At 39.2% G+C, this 18,958-nt stretch overlaps 1 protein-coding gene and 1 long non-coding RNA gene across 4 annotated transcripts in view; one reads left to right on the top strand and one right to left on the bottom strand.

The window, feature by feature from the left end:
* The window catches only part of LOC131141404 (phospholipid phosphatase-related protein type 5-like), a 67,391-nt gene extending 49,001 nt beyond the window's left edge, over positions 1-18,390 (top strand). For 2 of the 3 annotated variants that reach the window (XM_058091595.1, XM_058091597.1), the window contains 5 exons: positions 9,688-9,808; positions 11,557-11,807; positions 11,990-12,166; positions 12,245-12,384; positions 14,018-18,390. In XM_058091595.1, the coding sequence (XP_057947578.1) occupies positions 9,688-9,808; positions 11,557-11,807; positions 11,990-12,166; positions 12,245-12,384; positions 14,018-14,120 (792 nt within the window). In that variant the 3' untranslated portion in view covers positions 14,121-18,390. Of the gene's footprint in view, positions 1-9,687; positions 9,809-11,556; positions 11,808-11,989; positions 12,167-12,244; positions 12,401-14,017 lie in introns of all 3 variants that reach the window. The other variant, XM_058091596.1, reaches the window with a different exon arrangement.
* On the bottom strand, positions 2,088-5,071 carry LOC131141492 (uncharacterized). The gene is made up of 3 exons (XR_009132538.1): positions 4,958-5,071; positions 4,588-4,757; positions 2,088-4,490 (listed from the first exon to the last, which is right to left on the bottom strand). It is a non-coding gene; the product is annotated as an uncharacterized LOC131141492 (long non-coding RNA).
* Positions 18,391-18,958: the final 568 nt, after the last annotated feature.

Below are 18,958 nucleotides of genomic sequence, written 5' to 3'. Positions count from 1 at the left end.
CAGGCATAGTGACTAAAAGCAGGGCGAGACAGGAGATGGATGAAGAGGATGTGGGTGATGATAATGGAGCTGTAGCTAAATTGTCATGGTTACCATCGTTGGTGTGCAAGAAGACTGTCTACATCCTTGTGTGTGTGTGTGTGTGTGTGTGTACTGGGCTTGTAATGTCCACATATAGTATGTCATAGGGTATCAACAAAGGCCCTTCAAGAAAGGTTTCTCTTCCCCAAAAAGATCTATGTATCATTTTGGAGCAAGTATTCTACACCCACAATCACGTAGATCAGGGGTCTCAAACACGCAGCCCGCGGGCCAAATGTGGCCCGCAAGACACTAGTTTGAGGCCCCCGCCTTGATATGAAAGTTTAATGTTAGTGTGGCCTGCGCAAGTTTGATATGGATGCTGTATGGTATCATGTACCCAGAAAAAATTATTACGTTTGATTAATGTTCATGTTAAAGGTTAAATAACTGTTAATAGTTATCCTCCCTATCCGTGTGGAAGTGGTAAGTTTTTGGCTATTTAAGTTTAAAGGAAATAACTTGGAGGCTACCGTTTAGGTCGCTAGATCTCTAGTTTGCGAGTTAGCATGTGTCTCAAGACCCTGCAGTTGCGCAATATGTTGTAAATAAAAAGAGTATAAATGTGACTGTAGTCGTGTTTTGTCATGTCTACAGGGCTCTAATAATGCTTTGTTCATTTTAATCTGAAAAAAATAATTTGTCTACCCACCAACTATATGTGGTTTCTTAAGTTTTTATTATTTGCCGTTTTATTATTATTATTATATTTATTTATTACTGATTGATTTTCTTCATTCTTGATTTGTTTATTTATTTTTCTTCTTATTTTGTGCAGAAAAATAAAAATTAAGACATTTGAGAACAGCGGAATGTTTTATCAGAGCTTGTCTTGTAGAAAATTGGAACCAAGGCGAAGTTTTTAAAAAAAAAATTGTTTTTAATAAATGCGTTTTTTTTTGTTTGTTTTTTTGGAAAACCTGATGCGGCCCAGTCTCACCCAGACCCTAGCTCCAGTGGCCCCCAAGTAAATTGAGCTTGAGACCCCTGTCATAGGGTATCAAGAAAGCCCTTCAAGAAAGGTTTCTTTTCCCCCCAAAAGATCTTGCGTATCATTTTGGAGCAAGTATTCTACACCCACAATCACGTAGATGATGCATTTAATGCCATCACAGATATAATTCACCGTTAGTGGTGTCATTTAGTGGTCTCACACAACAAAGCCCCCAGATGCAAGTGATGGGAGCTTATCAAACCGAAAATTACACACTTCCACACTCCCCCTGGAGCCCGTGTTGCTTTTTATAATATTGTTGTGACATCAAACGGCCAGTTACCTCTGCATGACTTGTTCCTGTTTTATGAGACGCATGTTGTTGTTCTACGACCTGATGTGTATGGAACTCATTAGCTCATGGATAGCATGAATATTCCTTGTAAAGACACTCATTACAGTAATTGGAAATCTAATGGGGTACATAATATTCGTTTATGACTCATCCCTGAAGGGATATGTACTATCAACACAACCACTATATACTGTGTTAGCATTCTTGTTACATTTTTTGACTTGGCTAAAAGTATACATGCGGTATTATGCAAAAGCCCAGCTTTACATATGTTGTTGTAGCAACACTCAAGACCACATTAGGGATGGAGATGATCTGTTTTAGTATCAACAACGGGTTCTGATACCAGCGTGTTGACGGCCACACTACACAAAACTTCAAGGTTGCTATGACTTCAAGTTAGTTAGCCTCAAATTTCTTTCAAAAAAAGTTGGAGAAGGACAGAGTAAGAAGCCAAAAACTTACCACTTCCACACAGAATGGGAGGAGAACTTATTTCAGGTTGACTCCGTGCAGTGTGAAGGTAATCTTTCGATATTTTTGATTACATGGCCATATTATTAGTATATAATATATATATATATATATATATATATATATATATATATATTATTTTATTATTATTATATTATTATTATTATTATTATTAATTACCTAATAGTGAGGGAGCACAAATGTATAAAAAAAATGAAAATGGTATACATGTTTTTAGTTTGTCAGTGGATGACACAGTATAGTCTCTACAATTACTGTCCCTATTAATAAAACAAAATAATAATACAACAAACTGTCTAAAATATGGCATTTCTCAATACACACAGGTATCATATACTAATTATAATTGCACATGACTTACAGACATCAACTTATGTGCTTGTTTCACAAGCTCAGCTCAATGAATTGTTGCTATACAACACCACCCCGCTTAAACTTAAGCACAAATTAAATTATAAATAAATTTTCACGAAAACGATGATAAAATATGTGACATGATCGTCAAAAAATTTGGTAAATTCATGGAGATCCTCCACTATTTAATGTTGCCAGATGCGGTTTCTTACTCTTTTACCCACTAATTCTGTTTATTAACTCCAAAAACGTGTATTTTTTTTAAATAATCATTGTCAGCGTCCTTTTCATTCCCATTGGTGGTTTCCTGTCAGGCAGTGCTTGCACATGCACACATACTACAAAGGCAGCGTCCACCCACATGCTTTTGGTGTCACTTTTCATCAAGGAGAAAAAGATCATCGCACATCTGACTGTCACCTTGTCACAAAGACTACGGAATGAAAGCGAGCCAATTAGGAGCAACTCAACAGCAACTTGTCGTCGGTACAATCCTGTTCTCTGCCGCTCTCTACACTTCTTATTCTCTCAGACATCCTCGCAACTTCACTTCATCTCTGTATGCGTGACACTTTCAAAGATTCCAGACGCTTTAAGGCTTCCTACATGTTGAAAAGTCTTACTATATGGATTCAGAGCAAGGGGGTCCTTATGATCTCTTTGGGAGGAGAAGATAGCTGGTGTCAGTCATTTCTATTATTCACAACTTCAGGGGTGGCCAAACTTTTCCACTGAGCCCTGTCTAGAATACATTTAAAGGATGCAGGTTCCACTTTGATGTTCTTCACTTTTTTAACGATAGACAATTTAGGTAAAGAAATATGTTATGATGGCAAAACTTATTGCTATTAGGATGACTTTTTCATTCATTTTCTACCGCTTTTCATCATGAGGGATGCGGAGGTGCTGGAGCCTATCCCAGCTGTCTTCAAGCGAGAGGCGGGGTACACCCTGGACTTGTGGCCAGCCAATCACAGGGCAGATCTAGACAAACAACCATTCACACTCACATTCATACCTATGGACAATTTGGAGTTGCCAATTAACCTAGCATGTTTTTGGAATGTTAATGTTAATGGTTTTATTTCATTTGAACATGCATCAGATTACAATTGAATGCATCCCATAATCAGTTCACAGTTCCACATGTCCAAAAGGAGTAGGAAGAAGCAAAGCTTATTAAATCCTACCCCTCCATCTGGTACTTTTACAATCAGTAACTGTTACATTTGTTCACTTCCTGCTTTCCTAATATAGTTTTTTTTATTTTATTTTTGTCACGTACGAGGTGATATGACCATACAATGACATAATCGGTACCATAGTAACTGTCAATAATGTGGTAGGAAACCGGAGTACTCTTGAGAAAACTCCACACAGAGATGGCCTCGGGTGGAATTGAACCCTGGTCTCCTAGCTGTGAGGCCAGTGCGCTAACCACTTCACAAACGCCGTTTTTCATTCAATTACAATTAATTTTTATTGCTTGGCCTAATCATACTTCATACCGTTGTATGCAGGCCAAGAAAACACAAGCTATGACACACAAATGGCCCTCGAGCCGGACGTTAGTTCTTATATTCCCACAGCTGTCTCCATACGAGATCACCCATCAATGCAGTAGAGTCGGGCAAAGTACTGCCCGTATGGCACCTAGGGCTTATTTTTTATTCCGGGCCATCTTATTCTCCATTGTGTACCAAGTAGACACACACTTCCTCCAGGAGCTGCTGGAGAAACGGTGGGCATTGAAGATTAGACATCGGGATTATACTCAGGATTATCCAGTCACCCACTGCCTCCGGTGATTATGGCTTCATTAACCCTTAAGGCATACTTGTCCATAATGATAACTACTCTCAGCTTCCCAAATACTGCTGTAAATGTATTCTACTACAACCCAGAATAGACAAACCTGATACTCGCACTGCCAGCAGTAAGTCAAGCACGTTTCCGATGAACGTTTGCCTCCGTCAAGGCTGCCCTTTGTCACCGATTCTGTTCATAATTTTTGAAGAATTCCTAAGCGCGGTAAAGGCGTCAAAGTGGGTCCAGTTTGGGGGGCTTTAGGATCACGTATGTTATTCCCAGATGATGTGATCCTGATGGCCTCATTGGGCTGTGACCTTCAGTGTTTACTGGAGCGTTTTGCAGCTGAGTTGTGAAGATTCTGGAATGAAACTCAGCACCTCCAATTCGGAAAAAGAGTGGATTGCAGCCTCTGGATTGGAGGTCCCGCCCCAGGTGGAGGAGGTTCAAGTATCTCAAGGTCTTGTTCACGAGTGAGGGAAGGTTGGAGTGTGAGTTCATTCTAAAATAATTCTGTAGAATCACTCCATAAATCAATCATTCATTTACGACCACTTACTGCGGGCATGCTGGAGCCTATCCCAGCTGCCTTCAGGTGAAGCAGGGTGTGCTGTCCTCACAACACGTGTCTGTATGCTGCTAGACAGCCAGCGAACCAATGAAGAAAACTCTGCATACAAGGCTTGTTTTTCTTGCTTCGTGAAGCTTTCTTGTAAAAATAAGCGGTAACTGAAACATACAGAAAAAATACAATAAAATTCCAATACTGCTCATGTTGCAGGCTAAACACACATCAGCTAACAGTTAGCTAACACACGTAAACCAACTGCAAATGCAAGCTAGCAGTAGCATGAAGCTAGCAAACTTTACAAAACAGTACAAACAAAAAAGCAGATGCATCTATGTAAGTGCTTTATACACCAACATACCTACAAAGACGATAATTTCCCAATAAACAAGCGTTTAGAGCAACTTTCAGCGTGTTTATGAGGTTCCCCGTTTCGCTTCTGCCGTGAGGCCAGCCTGCTTTTCACCGAGAGAAAAACAACAAAGATTGTCTATATGCGAGAGCACTCTCTAGTGGCCCCAAACGATACCTTCTAGAGAAGATGTCTCACTCTGTAAACTTTTTAAACCTTTTTTTTAAAACCTTTTTTTAAAACTTTTTAAACCTTTTTTTTTTAAACCTTAGCCTTTTTAACAATATTTATTGGAACTTTTAGCTATTTATTACTTTCATTTTAACTAACTTGTGAAACTTGTGAATTATTAATGTCTTTGATCCAAAGACATGACACAGGGTACACCCTGAACTGGTCGTCAGCCAATCACAGGGCACATATAGACAAACAACCATTCACACACATTCATACCTATGGACAATTTGGAGTTGCCAATTAACCTAGCATGTTTTTGGAATGTGGGAGGAAACCGGAGTACCCGGAGAAAACCCACGCATGCACGGGGAGAACATGCAAACTCCACACAGAGATGGCCGAGAGTGGAATTGAACTCGGGTCTCCTAGCTGTGAGGCCTGCACGCTTAACCACCCGTTCGCCATTCAGCCTCCATAAAACATAAAAGTCATAATTAATCTTCCATCGTCTGGAAGACTGCTCCAGGTTTTAAACCGAAACGCAATCCTGACTCCGGACACCCGCAGGAGGCCACTCCCTGACTCCAGCAGCAACATTTTGGATGTACAGCAGCTGTTTTACAGCTTGTTTATTATTAGTGAAACGTGTAATAATATTGTAGTAATTGCAAGTTTGCACCCTTCAAACAGCGTTAGACGTTTCCAACAAGCGAGGGATTTCCCTGGATGGCAGCAGAATGCATGAAACAAACAGATGTAATATGGGTTGTTGCAATAAATAGATTATGGCATGCGGTGGTGATATTTATGCGATAGGACATCTAAATCTGTCTTGCTCATAGCAAAAGTTCAGCTACTGAAACAGGAAAAAAAAATGCAGCAGCATTTTCAAAGCAGACAGACATACTTACTTCCTTCCCAAAAGTACCTTACATCAGTGCTCGTCTTTATGAATCTGGTAATGGTAATGGTTTTATTTCATTTGAACATGCATCAGATTACAATTGAATGCATCACATAATCAGTTCACAGTTCCACATGTCCAAAAGGAGTAGGAAGAAGCAAAGCTTATTAAATCCTACCCCTCCATCTGGTACTTTTACAATCAGTAACTGTTACATTTGTTCACTTCCTGCTTTCCATAATACAGTTTAAGGTTTTTTTCGTTTTGGTTTGTTTTTTTTTTGTTTTTTTTAATAATGCACCTCGTACCGAAGTACGAGGTGATATGACCATCCAATGACATAATGTGTACCATAGTAAGTGTCAATATAGTGATATGTATAGCACATCATGACTGGTTCAAGACTCTTCATCCTTGTATTTAGCAAACATCAACTGCTTGTATTGTTTCTTGAATTGGCTCATCGTTGTGCATTGTTTGAGGTCCTTACTCAATCCATTCCATAGTTTGATTCCACATACTGAAATGCTATGGCTTTTTAACGTAGTCCTAGCATATAAGTGTTTCAAATGTAGTTCTTCCCTGAGATCATATTTCTCCTCTCTTGTAGAGAAGTATTGGATGACATTTTTAGGTAATTGGTTATTTTTAGCCTTATGCATTATTTTAGCTGTTGGAAGATGAACTATATCAGCAAGTTGAAGTATTTGTGATTTTAGAAATAAGGAGTTAGTATGTTCTCTGTAGGCGGCATTATGAATTATCCTTACTGACCTTTTTTGCAGTACCTTTAGCAAGTGAAGATTGCTTTTATAGTTATTACCCCATATTTCCACACAATAAGTAAGATATGGTAGAACCAGAGAGCAATAAAGAGTGTGGAGTGATTTCTGATTGAGAACAAGTTTTGTTTTGTTCAATGAAATATTTCTGGCCACCTTATGTTGTATATTTGTAATATGAGGTTTCCAGCTCATATTTTCATCTTTTTCATCTATGAATCTCATATGAATCTCACTCAAGTGTCTCATCCGTCTACTTTGGTGAGCATCTAGAACAGGGGTCTCAAACTCAATTTACTTGGGGGCAACTGGAGCTCGGGTCTGGGTGAGACTGGGCCGTATCAGGTTTTCCAAAAAAAAAAAAAAAACGCATTTATTAAAAACAAAAAAAATTTAAAAACTTAGCTTTGGTTCCAATTTTCTCCAATAAAAGCTCTGATAAAACATTCCACTGTTCTCAAATATCTTACTTTTTATTTTTCTACACAAAATAAGATGAAAAATAAATAAACAAATCAAGAATAAAGAAAATCAATCAATCAGTAATAAATAAATAAATATAATAATAATAATAATAATAATAATAAAAAACGGCAAATAATAAAAACTTGGAATAATAAATAATATATAAAAACTAATAATAAAAATAAATAAACTAATAATAAAAACTAGAAACCACATGTGGTTGGTGGGTAGACAAACAAAGCATTATTAGAGCCCTGTAGACATGAAAAAAAACGACTATAGTCACATTTATACTTTTTTTATTTACAACATATTGCGCAACTGCAGGGTCTTGAGACACATGCTAACTCGCAAACTAGAGAGCTAGCGACCTAAACGGTAGCCTTCAAGTTATTTCCTTTAAACTTAAATAGCCAAAAACTTACCACTTCCACACGGATAGGGAGGATAACTATTAACAGTTATTTAACCTTTAACATGCACATTAATCAAACGTAATAATTTTTCTGGGTACATGATACCATACAGCATCCATATCAAACTTGCGAAGGCCGCACTAACATTAAACTTTCATATCAAGGCGGGGGCCTCAAACTAGTGTCCTGCGGGCCACATTTGGCCCGCGGGCCGCGTGTTTGAGACCCCTGATCTAGAATATTTGTTCATCTGACATATGGTGACAGGCAGAACAATTAATTGTTCTTCCACTAGTTTGCCACATAATCAACTGCGTATCCTCCTGTTACTATTCAGACGTTTATTTGATGGCGTGTTGAGGTTTCCTTTATGTAAAATATGTGTGTGTAATGCAAGGCTGAACATCAACACTAACCACCACATACTGTATCCATTATGGCTTTAAATGAACCACCCCATACCCAATGACCCAAGCACTACACAAGCTAGCAGTGCTACTCCAGAGACCTCATTTATGCTGAACCCCCCCCCCCCCATATTTCTCAGTGGAGCGTCCATTAGCGACTCTCATTCTCCAACACCAGTGGCAGCATCCATCAGTCAGTCTCACCGGTGGCACAGTGCGCTCCCGTAAATGTGCGGTGCATGCACGACGTCAATGCCACTCCAGGCCGTGTGAGCCATGCATTTTGTATGCGCTTCTAACCTACATCGACAATATCAGTACTTCTGTCAGCAGTCCTATGTTCCAGTGTGTGCGGGAATGCTAGAAAGTTCATTCATTCATTCATTTTCTACCGCTTTTTCCTCACGAGGGTCGCGGGGGGTGCTGGAGCCTATCCCAGCTGTCATCGGGCGAGAGACTGGTTGCCAGCCAATCACAGGGCACATATAGACAAACAACCATTCACACTCACATTCATACCTATGGACAATTTGGAGTCGCCAATTAACCTAGCATGTTTTTGGAATGTGGGAGGAAACCGGAGTGCCCGGAGAAAACCCACGCATGCACGGGGAGAACATGCAAACTCCACACAGAGATGGCCGAGGGTGGAAATGAACCCTGGTCTCCTAGCTGTGAGGTCTGCGCGCTAACCACTCGACCGCCGTGCCGCCCTGCTAGAACGTTGACATACAGTAAACCTCGGATATATCGGATTCAATTGTTCCCACTGATTTTGTCCGATATAAGCGAAATCCGTTATATGCATATATCGGAAAATGTCCGTTTTACGCATATATCGGATTTATATCCGGTATATGCGTAAATCGGATTTTATCCGTTATAAAAAGGCACTTCCTTGACTATGTTTCCAATGTACCTGGACTGGGCAATGAAAAGAGACGTAAGGTAATGAGAATTTAACTTTATTGGACTCTGAGCATAACAAATTGTTAATTAAGCTAGGCCCTGTTACGCCCGTCAGGCCTACGTTATTTCCAATAGTGACGTTAAGATCTCATTCAATAAATCCCAGGGTGTTTTCTGGCAGCATTTGCCAGAATAACCCAGTTTAGTCGGCATTAAAAATGTCCTCTGCTTTAAAACATCTCAGAATGTCAGCTAGCTTCGGAGCGCCACGATGCGGCCATCCGATATATGCGAGGGAAATTTAATGGAAATGCATTACAGAAAAATCGGTTCTTTTTTATCTGTCCGTTGTGAGCGAATTTCCGATATATCCGAGTCTGATATATTCGAGGTTTACTGTACTTAAACGAAGATGCAACTGAATGTTTGTGCATGTTTGGCTTTCCAAAAGCGGCCAAATTGGCGAGTGGAAACCAAAAGCAGGCAGGCCAAGACAACATAAAAACGCCGCAAGGCAGAAGGGAGGAACTCTCATGAATAATTTTGCCTTGCACTACATTTAACTGACTATTCATTGTGGCTGACCAGCGTTTAAACACACACTTTGTATTTCCCATCAGATTAACTAAATGTTTTATTTGCTCTTTCTTTTTGCTTCCTTTTGGGTTTTGTGTACCAGATTCTGATTGGAGAAGTGACCGGTTTCTTTGTCAAGTCTGAAGGAGCTCAGGAGAAGACCATCGTGACCGCAGACTGCTGCTATTTCAACCCTCTTCTCCGGAGGATCGTACGCTTTCTGGGTCAGTCGGAGCTCTTTTGTTAAAAGTCATGCAGTCTGAGGACTAAGCTGGAAAAAGCTGTAGCTTTAATTTGGGGACGTTTTGGACTACTTTTATGTTTGTGTCCAGTGTTTTTTTTTTTTTGTTTATACACTTTTTGACACTTTATGAGGCATACTTGCACACTTGAATGAGATCCATTATGATAATGGAATTGACTTTTTTTTCCTTGGTCGTCGGGAAAAATGAGGTTTATGCCAATGTACAGTAGATTCAGTGGCAAAATCGTGGAATTCATTCATTCAAGGGGTGCTGGAGCCTATCCCAGTTGTCAAACTTTTTCCTCTGAGGGAAAAACACTAAAAAATGAACGGATGCAAGCACCACAAGTAGATGTGCTAAGAAGTTGTTGTTTTTTATCAACGTCAATAAGTCAATTATCTTTTTGTAATATTCTGACTTTATTCCCATAATAACTTGACTTATATCTTCTCCTCCAATCCTTCCAAAAATTGCAACTTTATTTTGTTTTGTTTGTTTCTTAATAATTACTTTTTAAAAGAATGTATTTGTTTTATATTACTCTATAACGCTATGCTAAAAAAAATGGCATTATTGTCATAACATTATAAGTTTATTTTCGTGAAATTGCATTTTTTCCTCATTCATTCATTCATTTTCTATGCACTTATCCTCACAAGGGTCGCGGGGGTGCTGGAGCCTATCCCAGCTGTCAAATTTTTTCCTCTGAGGGAAAAACACTGAAAAATGAACGGATGTAAGCGCCACAAGTAGATGTGCTAAGAAGTTGGTTTTTTTTAATCAACGTCAATAAGTAAATTATCTTTTTGTAATATTCTGACTTTATTCCCATAATAACTTGACTTATATCTTCTCCCCCAATCTAATTCTTCCAAAATTGCAACTTTATTTTGTTTTGTTTCTTAATAATTACTTTTTTAAAAGAATGTATTTGTTTCTTTATTTATATTACTCTATAACTCTATGCTACAAAAATGGCATTATTGTCATAACATTATAAGTTTATTCATTCATTCATTCATTTTCTACCGCTTATCCTCACAAGGGGGTGCTGGAGCCTATCCCAGCTGTCTTCGGGCAAGAGGTTTGGTGCCAGCCAATCACAGGGCACATATAGACAAACAACCATTCACACTCACATTCATACCTATGGACAATTTGGAGTCGCCAATTAACCTAGCATGTTTTTGGAATGTGGGAGGAAACCGGAGTACCCGGAAAAAATCCACACATGCACGGGGAGAACATGCAAACTCAACACAGAGATGGCCGAGGGTGGGACTGAACTTGGGTCTCCTAGCTGTGAGGTCTGCACGCTAACCACTCGTCCGCCGTGCAGCCATATTAATATATTCATTCATTCATTTTCTACTGCTTATCCTCATGAGGGTCGAAGGGGGTGCTGGTGCCTATCCCAGCTGTCTTCGGGCGAGAGCTGGGGTACACCCTGGACCGGTCGGCGGCCAATCACAGGGCACATATAGACAAACAACCATTCACACTCACATTCATACCTACGGACAATTTGGAGTCAATTAACCTAGCATGTTTTTGGAATGTGGGAGGAAACCGGAGTACCCGGAGAAAACCCACGCATGCACGGGGAGAACATGCAAAATCCACGAGGTTGGAATTGAACTCAGGTCTCCTAGCTGTGAGGCCTGCATACCATCTGTACCATCCAATTCCAATTCAAATCCCCACCTATATCATGATGTCACACACAGGCGTCTACTCCTTCGGCCTCTTCACAACGACCATCTTTGCCAACGCGGGTCAAGTGGTAACAGGAAACCAGACACCCCACTTCCTGACTGCCTGCAAGCCCAACTACACAGCTCTGGGGTGCCAGTCCTCACTACAGTACATCACCGAGCAGCGGGCCTGCACAGGAAACCCTTACATGGTGGTGTCCGCACGTAAATCCTTCCCATCCAAAGACGCGGCACTCAGCTTTTACTCAGCCATCTACACCGTGGTAAGAAGATCAATGTTGAAGGACACATGTTATTGTCTTCTCATTATTAGCATGAAAAAAGCATCAAGTGGAAAACTGTGTTGCCTCTCACCTTCAAATGACTGCGTAGGGCCCCCACTTGTGGCTTACTCAAGGACTGCATGGATCAGGATGTTCAATTTCCTCATCTTATTTTGCTTCAGATGTACGTGACCCTGGTGTTCCGTACCAAAGGGACCCGTCTGACCAAGCCAACATTGTGCCTGGTGCTGCTGTCCCTGGCCGTGCTGGTGGGGGTGGTCAGGGTGACAGAGCACAGGAACCACTGGAGTGACGTCCTGGCTGGGTTTGTCACTGGCGGAGCCATTGCTGCCTTTTTGGTGAGAAGGGACCGCATGGATGAGGTTTCACGAGTTAACGACTTTTAGTGACTTTGTGTCGTCTTTTTACTCACGAAGGTATCTTGTGTCATCAATAACTTCCGGCCGGCCAAAACGGTGGGGCAGAGCCCCCCTTCGCCTCCAACTACGCAGCCTTTGGAGACCCCGGCCGGTATTCCTCTGCTGAGTCTGCCCCGTGTTGAGAGTCCACTCGAAAAGTTAAGTGGCCATCAGGTAAGGGGTGGGGTGAAGAAAAATGAGAAATGTACATAAATGTAGAAGACATAAGGACCGTAGTGTTCGTAATTATACATATATAACAGCATATCATAGTATGAGAGCGCAATTCTGGATCTGGTTGCATTTGATTCTACTGACAGGTTGCAATTATCCTCACCTCAAATCTTTCCAGTCAAATACAAGAAGTCTAACGTAGCGCATGCTGATATCGGGCCGATAATTATCGGTACCAATAATTATCGTCCCGATATCCCATATATAGTATTTGTTGTTATTTAACAACATTTCTATTTATTTAATGGTATGACCATTTTTACATCGCATTTTACCATAACGGGCTGCATGGTGTAAGAGTGGTTAGCGCGCAGGCCTCACAGCTAGGAGACCCGAGTTCAATTCCACCCTCGGCCATCTCTGTGTGGAGTTTGCATGTTCTCCCCGTGCATGCGTGGGTTTTCTCCGGGTACTCCGGTTTCCTCCCACATTCCAAAAACATGCTAGGTTAATTAGCGACTCCAAATTGTCCATAGGTATGAATGTGAGTGTGAATGGTTGTTTGTCTATATAAGATAAGATAAGATAAGATATGCCTTTATTCGTCCCTCAGTGGGGAAATTTGCATTGCACAGCAGCAAGAGTACAGAATCAGTTAAGCAGTACAAAATACACAATATAGAAAAATAAACAATATAAACAACCCAAGTATTTTTCCCAGAGTTATATACAATACAGTATGTAGATAATATGAAACGAGATGAGATATATGACCAGTCTATACACTGAGATCTTGCTAGTGAGTTAATATGAGGCATTATGGAAATACTTCATATAGAACTTAGTATATTGCATTTAGAGCCCTTAATATTGCAAATGGAGGTTGATGAGATATTGCACAGTGAATGGGGTCTGGAGTAACTATACTGACTATAAAAGCAAGTATTACACAGATGTACATATGTGTCCCTGTGATTGGCTGGCCACCAGTCCAGGGTGTACCCCGCCTCTCACCCGAAGACAGCTGGGATAGGCTCCAGCACCCCCACAACCCTTGTGAAAATGAATGAATGAATGAATTTTACCATAACTTTATTCAAAGAAATAGTGTTTGGTCTGTGAGCCTTTCTTGCTCTAACTTTTGAGTGGATTCAAATCCACTCTAACTTAACGTACCCAGATGTCATGCCAATACACCTGCTTGGATAGGTTAGCGATGGAGTTTTTTTTTTTTTTTTTTGCCAAAATCACATCAACATAAATCCATATGATGAGCTAATTTGAAATAATGAATTAAAATGATAATTTATTAAATCAGTAGTGAATTAATCAAACTGAAGTAATTATATTCTAACAAATATATAATTCCCTGACCAATATACTTATTTTTCTAGCAATTTCTATCCTGCATGTGTCATGTGTAGTGGCTATCATGAGGGATAAAAATGTGTGTATTTTCTGAAAAAGAGTCAGGTCAATGCAAATAAAGTAATTTATTGGGGTAGGGCATCTATTATCTATTATATAAAGGCCAACTGCATTTTCCTCAGCGCACTCCACAATTAACGTTTCTGCTCTCTTTGTGCCCCCCGCCTCCACCTCCATCTTCTCTCTTAGGCTCCAGGGCTACCGTATTCTGAGATCACATGACCATCAGCCAATCCCACGCCCCACCCCTGTGCACCATCCCCTGCGGCGGTGCCTCACCAGCTCAGTCTAGACCTGCCTGGTGACGGTGGCACCAACCTGCCCTGCCCCGCCCACCAGGGGGGACGGCTTCCTCTCCGTCGGGTGAAGTCCACCCGGGTGTGAAAGTCCATGCACAGAACTGCATTGCGAGACAGACTTATGGCGGACTTCTGTCTTGTTAGACGGGCCTCCATTTTTGGGTAGAGCAGAGCCGAGGAAAGGCTCATTAAAAGCCAGCACTGTTGAAGCAATACATCGCCGCCTATTTCCTTGGCCCCCCACAGAGACTCCACAGCAAGTCCTGTTGGCTGCTGATGGTTTGATGAAAGCTATGAAGACTAGTGGATCACACTCAGGACTATTTAATGGAGGGAAAGGGATGATTAAATATCAATGCTGGTTCAAGCCAGTACTTTAGTCCAGGGGTGTCCAGAGAAAAATGATCATAAGTACAATATTCTTCATATTTTCATTCATTAAAATCAATTCAAAGTGGGTGACCATGTGCAAAGCTATTTTTACTGTTACTATTATTATTATTATCACAGCAATTAAACCTTTTTCAGAGCTTTAACATTCCCAAAAAAATGACCAAATTTAATCAGGTGATCCGTGTTGGTAGTGGCAGGATCCTAGAGGCGTCACAAGACACACGATATGCGAAATTGGGTCTACGACATGAGACAGGATTTGAACTTTACCTTTAGAAAAATATATGACAATACACAGTGATGTGAAAAAAGTGTTTGCCTCTTCCTGATTTCTTATTTTTTTTGCATGTATGTCACACTAAACAAAAGTGTGTCCCATTAAATGTTAATTATCTGTTTTCTGAAGTTAAACTGTCATACATACACTATTGGAGGGACCCTTGCCAGGACCCTCTACTGATTAAAAATATTCATTATGCCTCCCAAATGACCGACATTTTCAAAAAATGGTTGCATTCTTATGTGTTTTTGTTGTTTTTGTCCTAAATATATAATTTAACAAGAAAACAAAAAAAATATATATGTATTCTTTTAAACAGCAAAGATGGAAAAAAACAAGCAGTAAGTTTGGAAGTATAAATTCTAAATATTAACAACAAAAGGTTGCAATTTTAAGTTTAATGAAATGTTGTAATATTATTAAAAAAAAACAAAAACAAAACAAATAAAATTGCAGTTATTGGATAATTAGTATGCAGAAAAACTTGAACGTGCAGAAATGATAAAAACAGTTGTAATTTTATCAGAATAAAGTCAAAATGTTAAGAGGAAAAAGTCATATTCAAATAAGAATAAGTCATGATTTTACAAGAATAATGTTGCAATATTATGAGAAAAAATAATGTCAATTTACTAGCGTAGAATTGAAATATTAATGAAAAAAATTATGAGAAACATTTTTTTTTTAGAAAATTTAATTGGGCAAAAGTTATAACATCAAAATATTATGTGAATAAAGTTTAAATATTACATTACATCTGCTGTAAAAGTAATGCCAAATTTCAGAAAAAGAACATCATACCAACAGTAAAATATGGTGGTGGTAGTGTGATGGTCTGGCGTTGTTTTGTTTTGTTTTGTTCAGAACCTGGAAGACTTGCTGTGATAAATGGAACCATGATTTCTGCTGTCTACCAAAAAAAAAAAAAATCCTGAATGAGATTGTCCAGCCATCAGTTTCTGACTTTCTGCAGAAGGACAATGATCTAAAACACACCAGCAAGTCCACCTCTGAATGGCTGTCGAAAAAAAATGAAGACTTTGGAGTAGTCTAGTCAAACTCCTGACCGGAATCCTATTGAGGTGCTGTGGCGTGACCTTAAAGCAGACTATTATGCTCATGTTTTGGCTTGTGGACTCCTATAGAGCAGCTACATACAATAACCTGCACAGAAAACTTTCCAGATCTTCCAGAATCTGCAACTTTTCCAGTTGTATTTCCTTGGATTTCCAGAATGTTCTGTTTTAATTTATTTAAAAAAATGAAGAAATCATAAAAAAAAAAAATCAGGAAGGAGGCAAACACTTTTTCACACCACCGTATATGACAATATATTACAGTCTTTCAATTAATTTCGATTATGTTACACACTTCTGCACTCTGTGTGTGTATGACTGGCGAAAGGGCTCACTCCGTTCATGCCGTTGTTCTATGGAACCAATGTACCAAGGTGTTGAAATCAATGCACAGTGACCTCTTCCTGTCTGTTTGGAGGCGGGAGACGAGGAAACCACGAAGCGGCACCTTGGTATAGTTTATTATCGTGGGAAACATGAATTCACTAGCAAGAAATATCGATGAGTTGGGACGTCAACACCTTCAAATTTGTGCTTCACTGAATTACTAATTCATTCATTTTCTACCGCTTTTCCTCACGAGGGTCGCGGGGGATGCTGGAGCCTATCCCAGCTGTCTTCGGGCGTAAGGCGGGGTACACCCTGGACTGGTCGCCAGCCAATCACAGGGCACATATAGACAAACAACCATTCACACTCACATTCATACCTATGGACAATTTGGAGTGGCCAATTAACCTAGCATGTTTTTGGAATGTGGGAGGAAACCGGAGTACCCGGAGAAAACCCACGCATGCACGGGGAGAACATGCAAACTCCACACAGAGATGCCCGAGGGTGGGATTGAACCCTGGTCTCCTAGCTGTGAGGTCTGCGCGCTAACCCCTAGACCACCGTGCCGCCCTGAATTACTAATAACTAGTGTTATTTTCTGGAAAAAATCAGATACAGATGTTTACCGATATCAGAGTTTTATGCTGATATGGGGCCAATTATCGGTCACTCGATATTATCGGCCTTCTCTAGTATTAACATTTTGGGGATAACATAACTGCATAGGAATTTAACTGATGGCATTGTTGGCTTTCCGTTCCTCCTCTCCCTGTGCAATCAGGCTATTATTGCTTTTATTGACAGATGAAAAATTGTTTTTAGGAAGGTGGTATCAAGTGTTCTTGCTCTTTCCTCTTATACTAATAACCAATAAACACGGTGACTCAATGATAAAATCATGATGAACATTATTGATCCCGATGCCTGCGTAGCCCACAGATTACGAGGCTGTTAACTTTTGAGAGTTAACTTATAGAATATGTTTTGTGCCCCCAAAAAAAACAAACTCAGGGCTGCAAATGAGCCCTCACAAGCCACACTTTGGACACCCCTGCTTTAGTCGAAATGTTCTAAGAAAGGAGTAACGGCACTTATGCTCTTTGTTTTGGGGGTGGCTTGATATCTTCTGGTGCACTGAGTGCAGTGGCAGCAGGGACAACTCCATAAATTATTTTTACTGACATGAATACTTGTTGGAGGTCCCGTCCTTGCTTCTCACATGCTTCACTCTCATTGGTAACGCCCTGTGCATCATATCACCTATACAACGACTAAAACCAGAGGCTCAGAACTAGCGTGCACCAACAAAATGTGTAAGTTTTGTACAGTTAACTAAAGGTTTCTTTACACAATATATGCTATTATCATTATTATGATTGTCGTTATGTTTAATGTGAGGGAGAAGTGTTAAACAGACCATATCCTGTATTTCATTTCATGTTTCAAGTGTACTAATTGTGTACTAATCTACATGATGTCAGACATTACCTTACGTTGCATTACATTAACACTGTATGACGTCAGTCATGGCATATCCAAAATGATAAAGTGGAGAAAAAAAAAATGAACTCCTCCCATCCAGTGTGGAAGTGGTAAATAATTGGCTTTTTAACTTTAGAAGACATTTTCAATTTGAGGCTAACTGGTTAGGTCCCTAGCTTGTTAGCGTGCCAGCTAGTGGCCGTCTCGAATCTTTGCAGCATAGAAATTGCAATGCATCTATAAGGGGTGTTATTTCCTGTCTACATGGTTCTGATAGTATATTTAGAAAGTCACAAACAGGTTTTCTTTGCTATAACTACAAAATATTCAATTATTTTTACATTGAATATGGTTGGATCTGCAACCAATTATACTGTTATAAATGAGGGACAGATGTATTTTTTTAAACTACACCCGCTTGAATGGAATATTATATTAAAAATTAGCCTTTTCATGATTAAGGGTAGGAGTCTAGCTTGTCGGAGTGTGTGTCCAAAAGAACAGGAAGAAATGATTACAAATATGATGGTTTTGTACTCTGTACTGTGTGTGTTACTGAGCACATTGAATGACAGCACAACTATTAATTATCTGTTTTCTGTTTTCTGTTTTATCTGAAGTTAAACTGTCATACATACACTATTGGAGGGACCCTTGCCAGGACCCCCTACTGAATAAAAATATTCATTATGCCTCCCAAATGACCGACATTTTAAAAAATGGTTGCATTCTTATGTGTTTTTGTTGTTTTTGTCCTAAAAATATAATTTAATTTAAGAAAACAAAAAAAAAATATTTTTTTTAACAGCAAAAATGGAAAAAACAAGCAGTAAGTTTACAAGTATAAATTCTAAATATTAACAACAAAAGGTTGCAATTTTAGAAGTTGTAATATTATAAATAAAACAAACAAAACAACAAATAAAGTTGCAGTTATTGGATAATTAGGTTGTGGAAAAATTTGAACATGCAGAAATTATAAAAACAGCTGTAATTTTATCAGAATAAAGTCAAAATGTTAAGAGAAAAAAGTCATATTCAAATAAGAATAAGTCATGATTTTACAAGAATAATGTAATATTATGAGAAAAAAATAGAGTTGAAATATTAATGAAAAAATATGAGAAACAAACAAAATAAAGTTGTACTTTTTAGAAAAATTTGATTGGAATAAAGTTATAACATCAAAATATTATCTGAATAAAGTCTAAATATTACTAAAAGAAAATTGATTATATAGATTATATAAGAAGAAAGTTTAAATATT

The sequence above is a fragment of the Doryrhamphus excisus genome, chromosome 1 (assembly GCF_030265055.1).
Source record: "Doryrhamphus excisus isolate RoL2022-K1 chromosome 1, RoL_Dexc_1.0, whole genome shotgun sequence".
Classification (NCBI taxonomy): domain Eukaryota; kingdom Metazoa; phylum Chordata; class Actinopteri; order Syngnathiformes; family Syngnathidae; genus Doryrhamphus; species Doryrhamphus excisus.
Note: the sequence above shows the minus strand (reverse complement) of the source record. Positions and strands in the feature narration are given on the sequence as shown.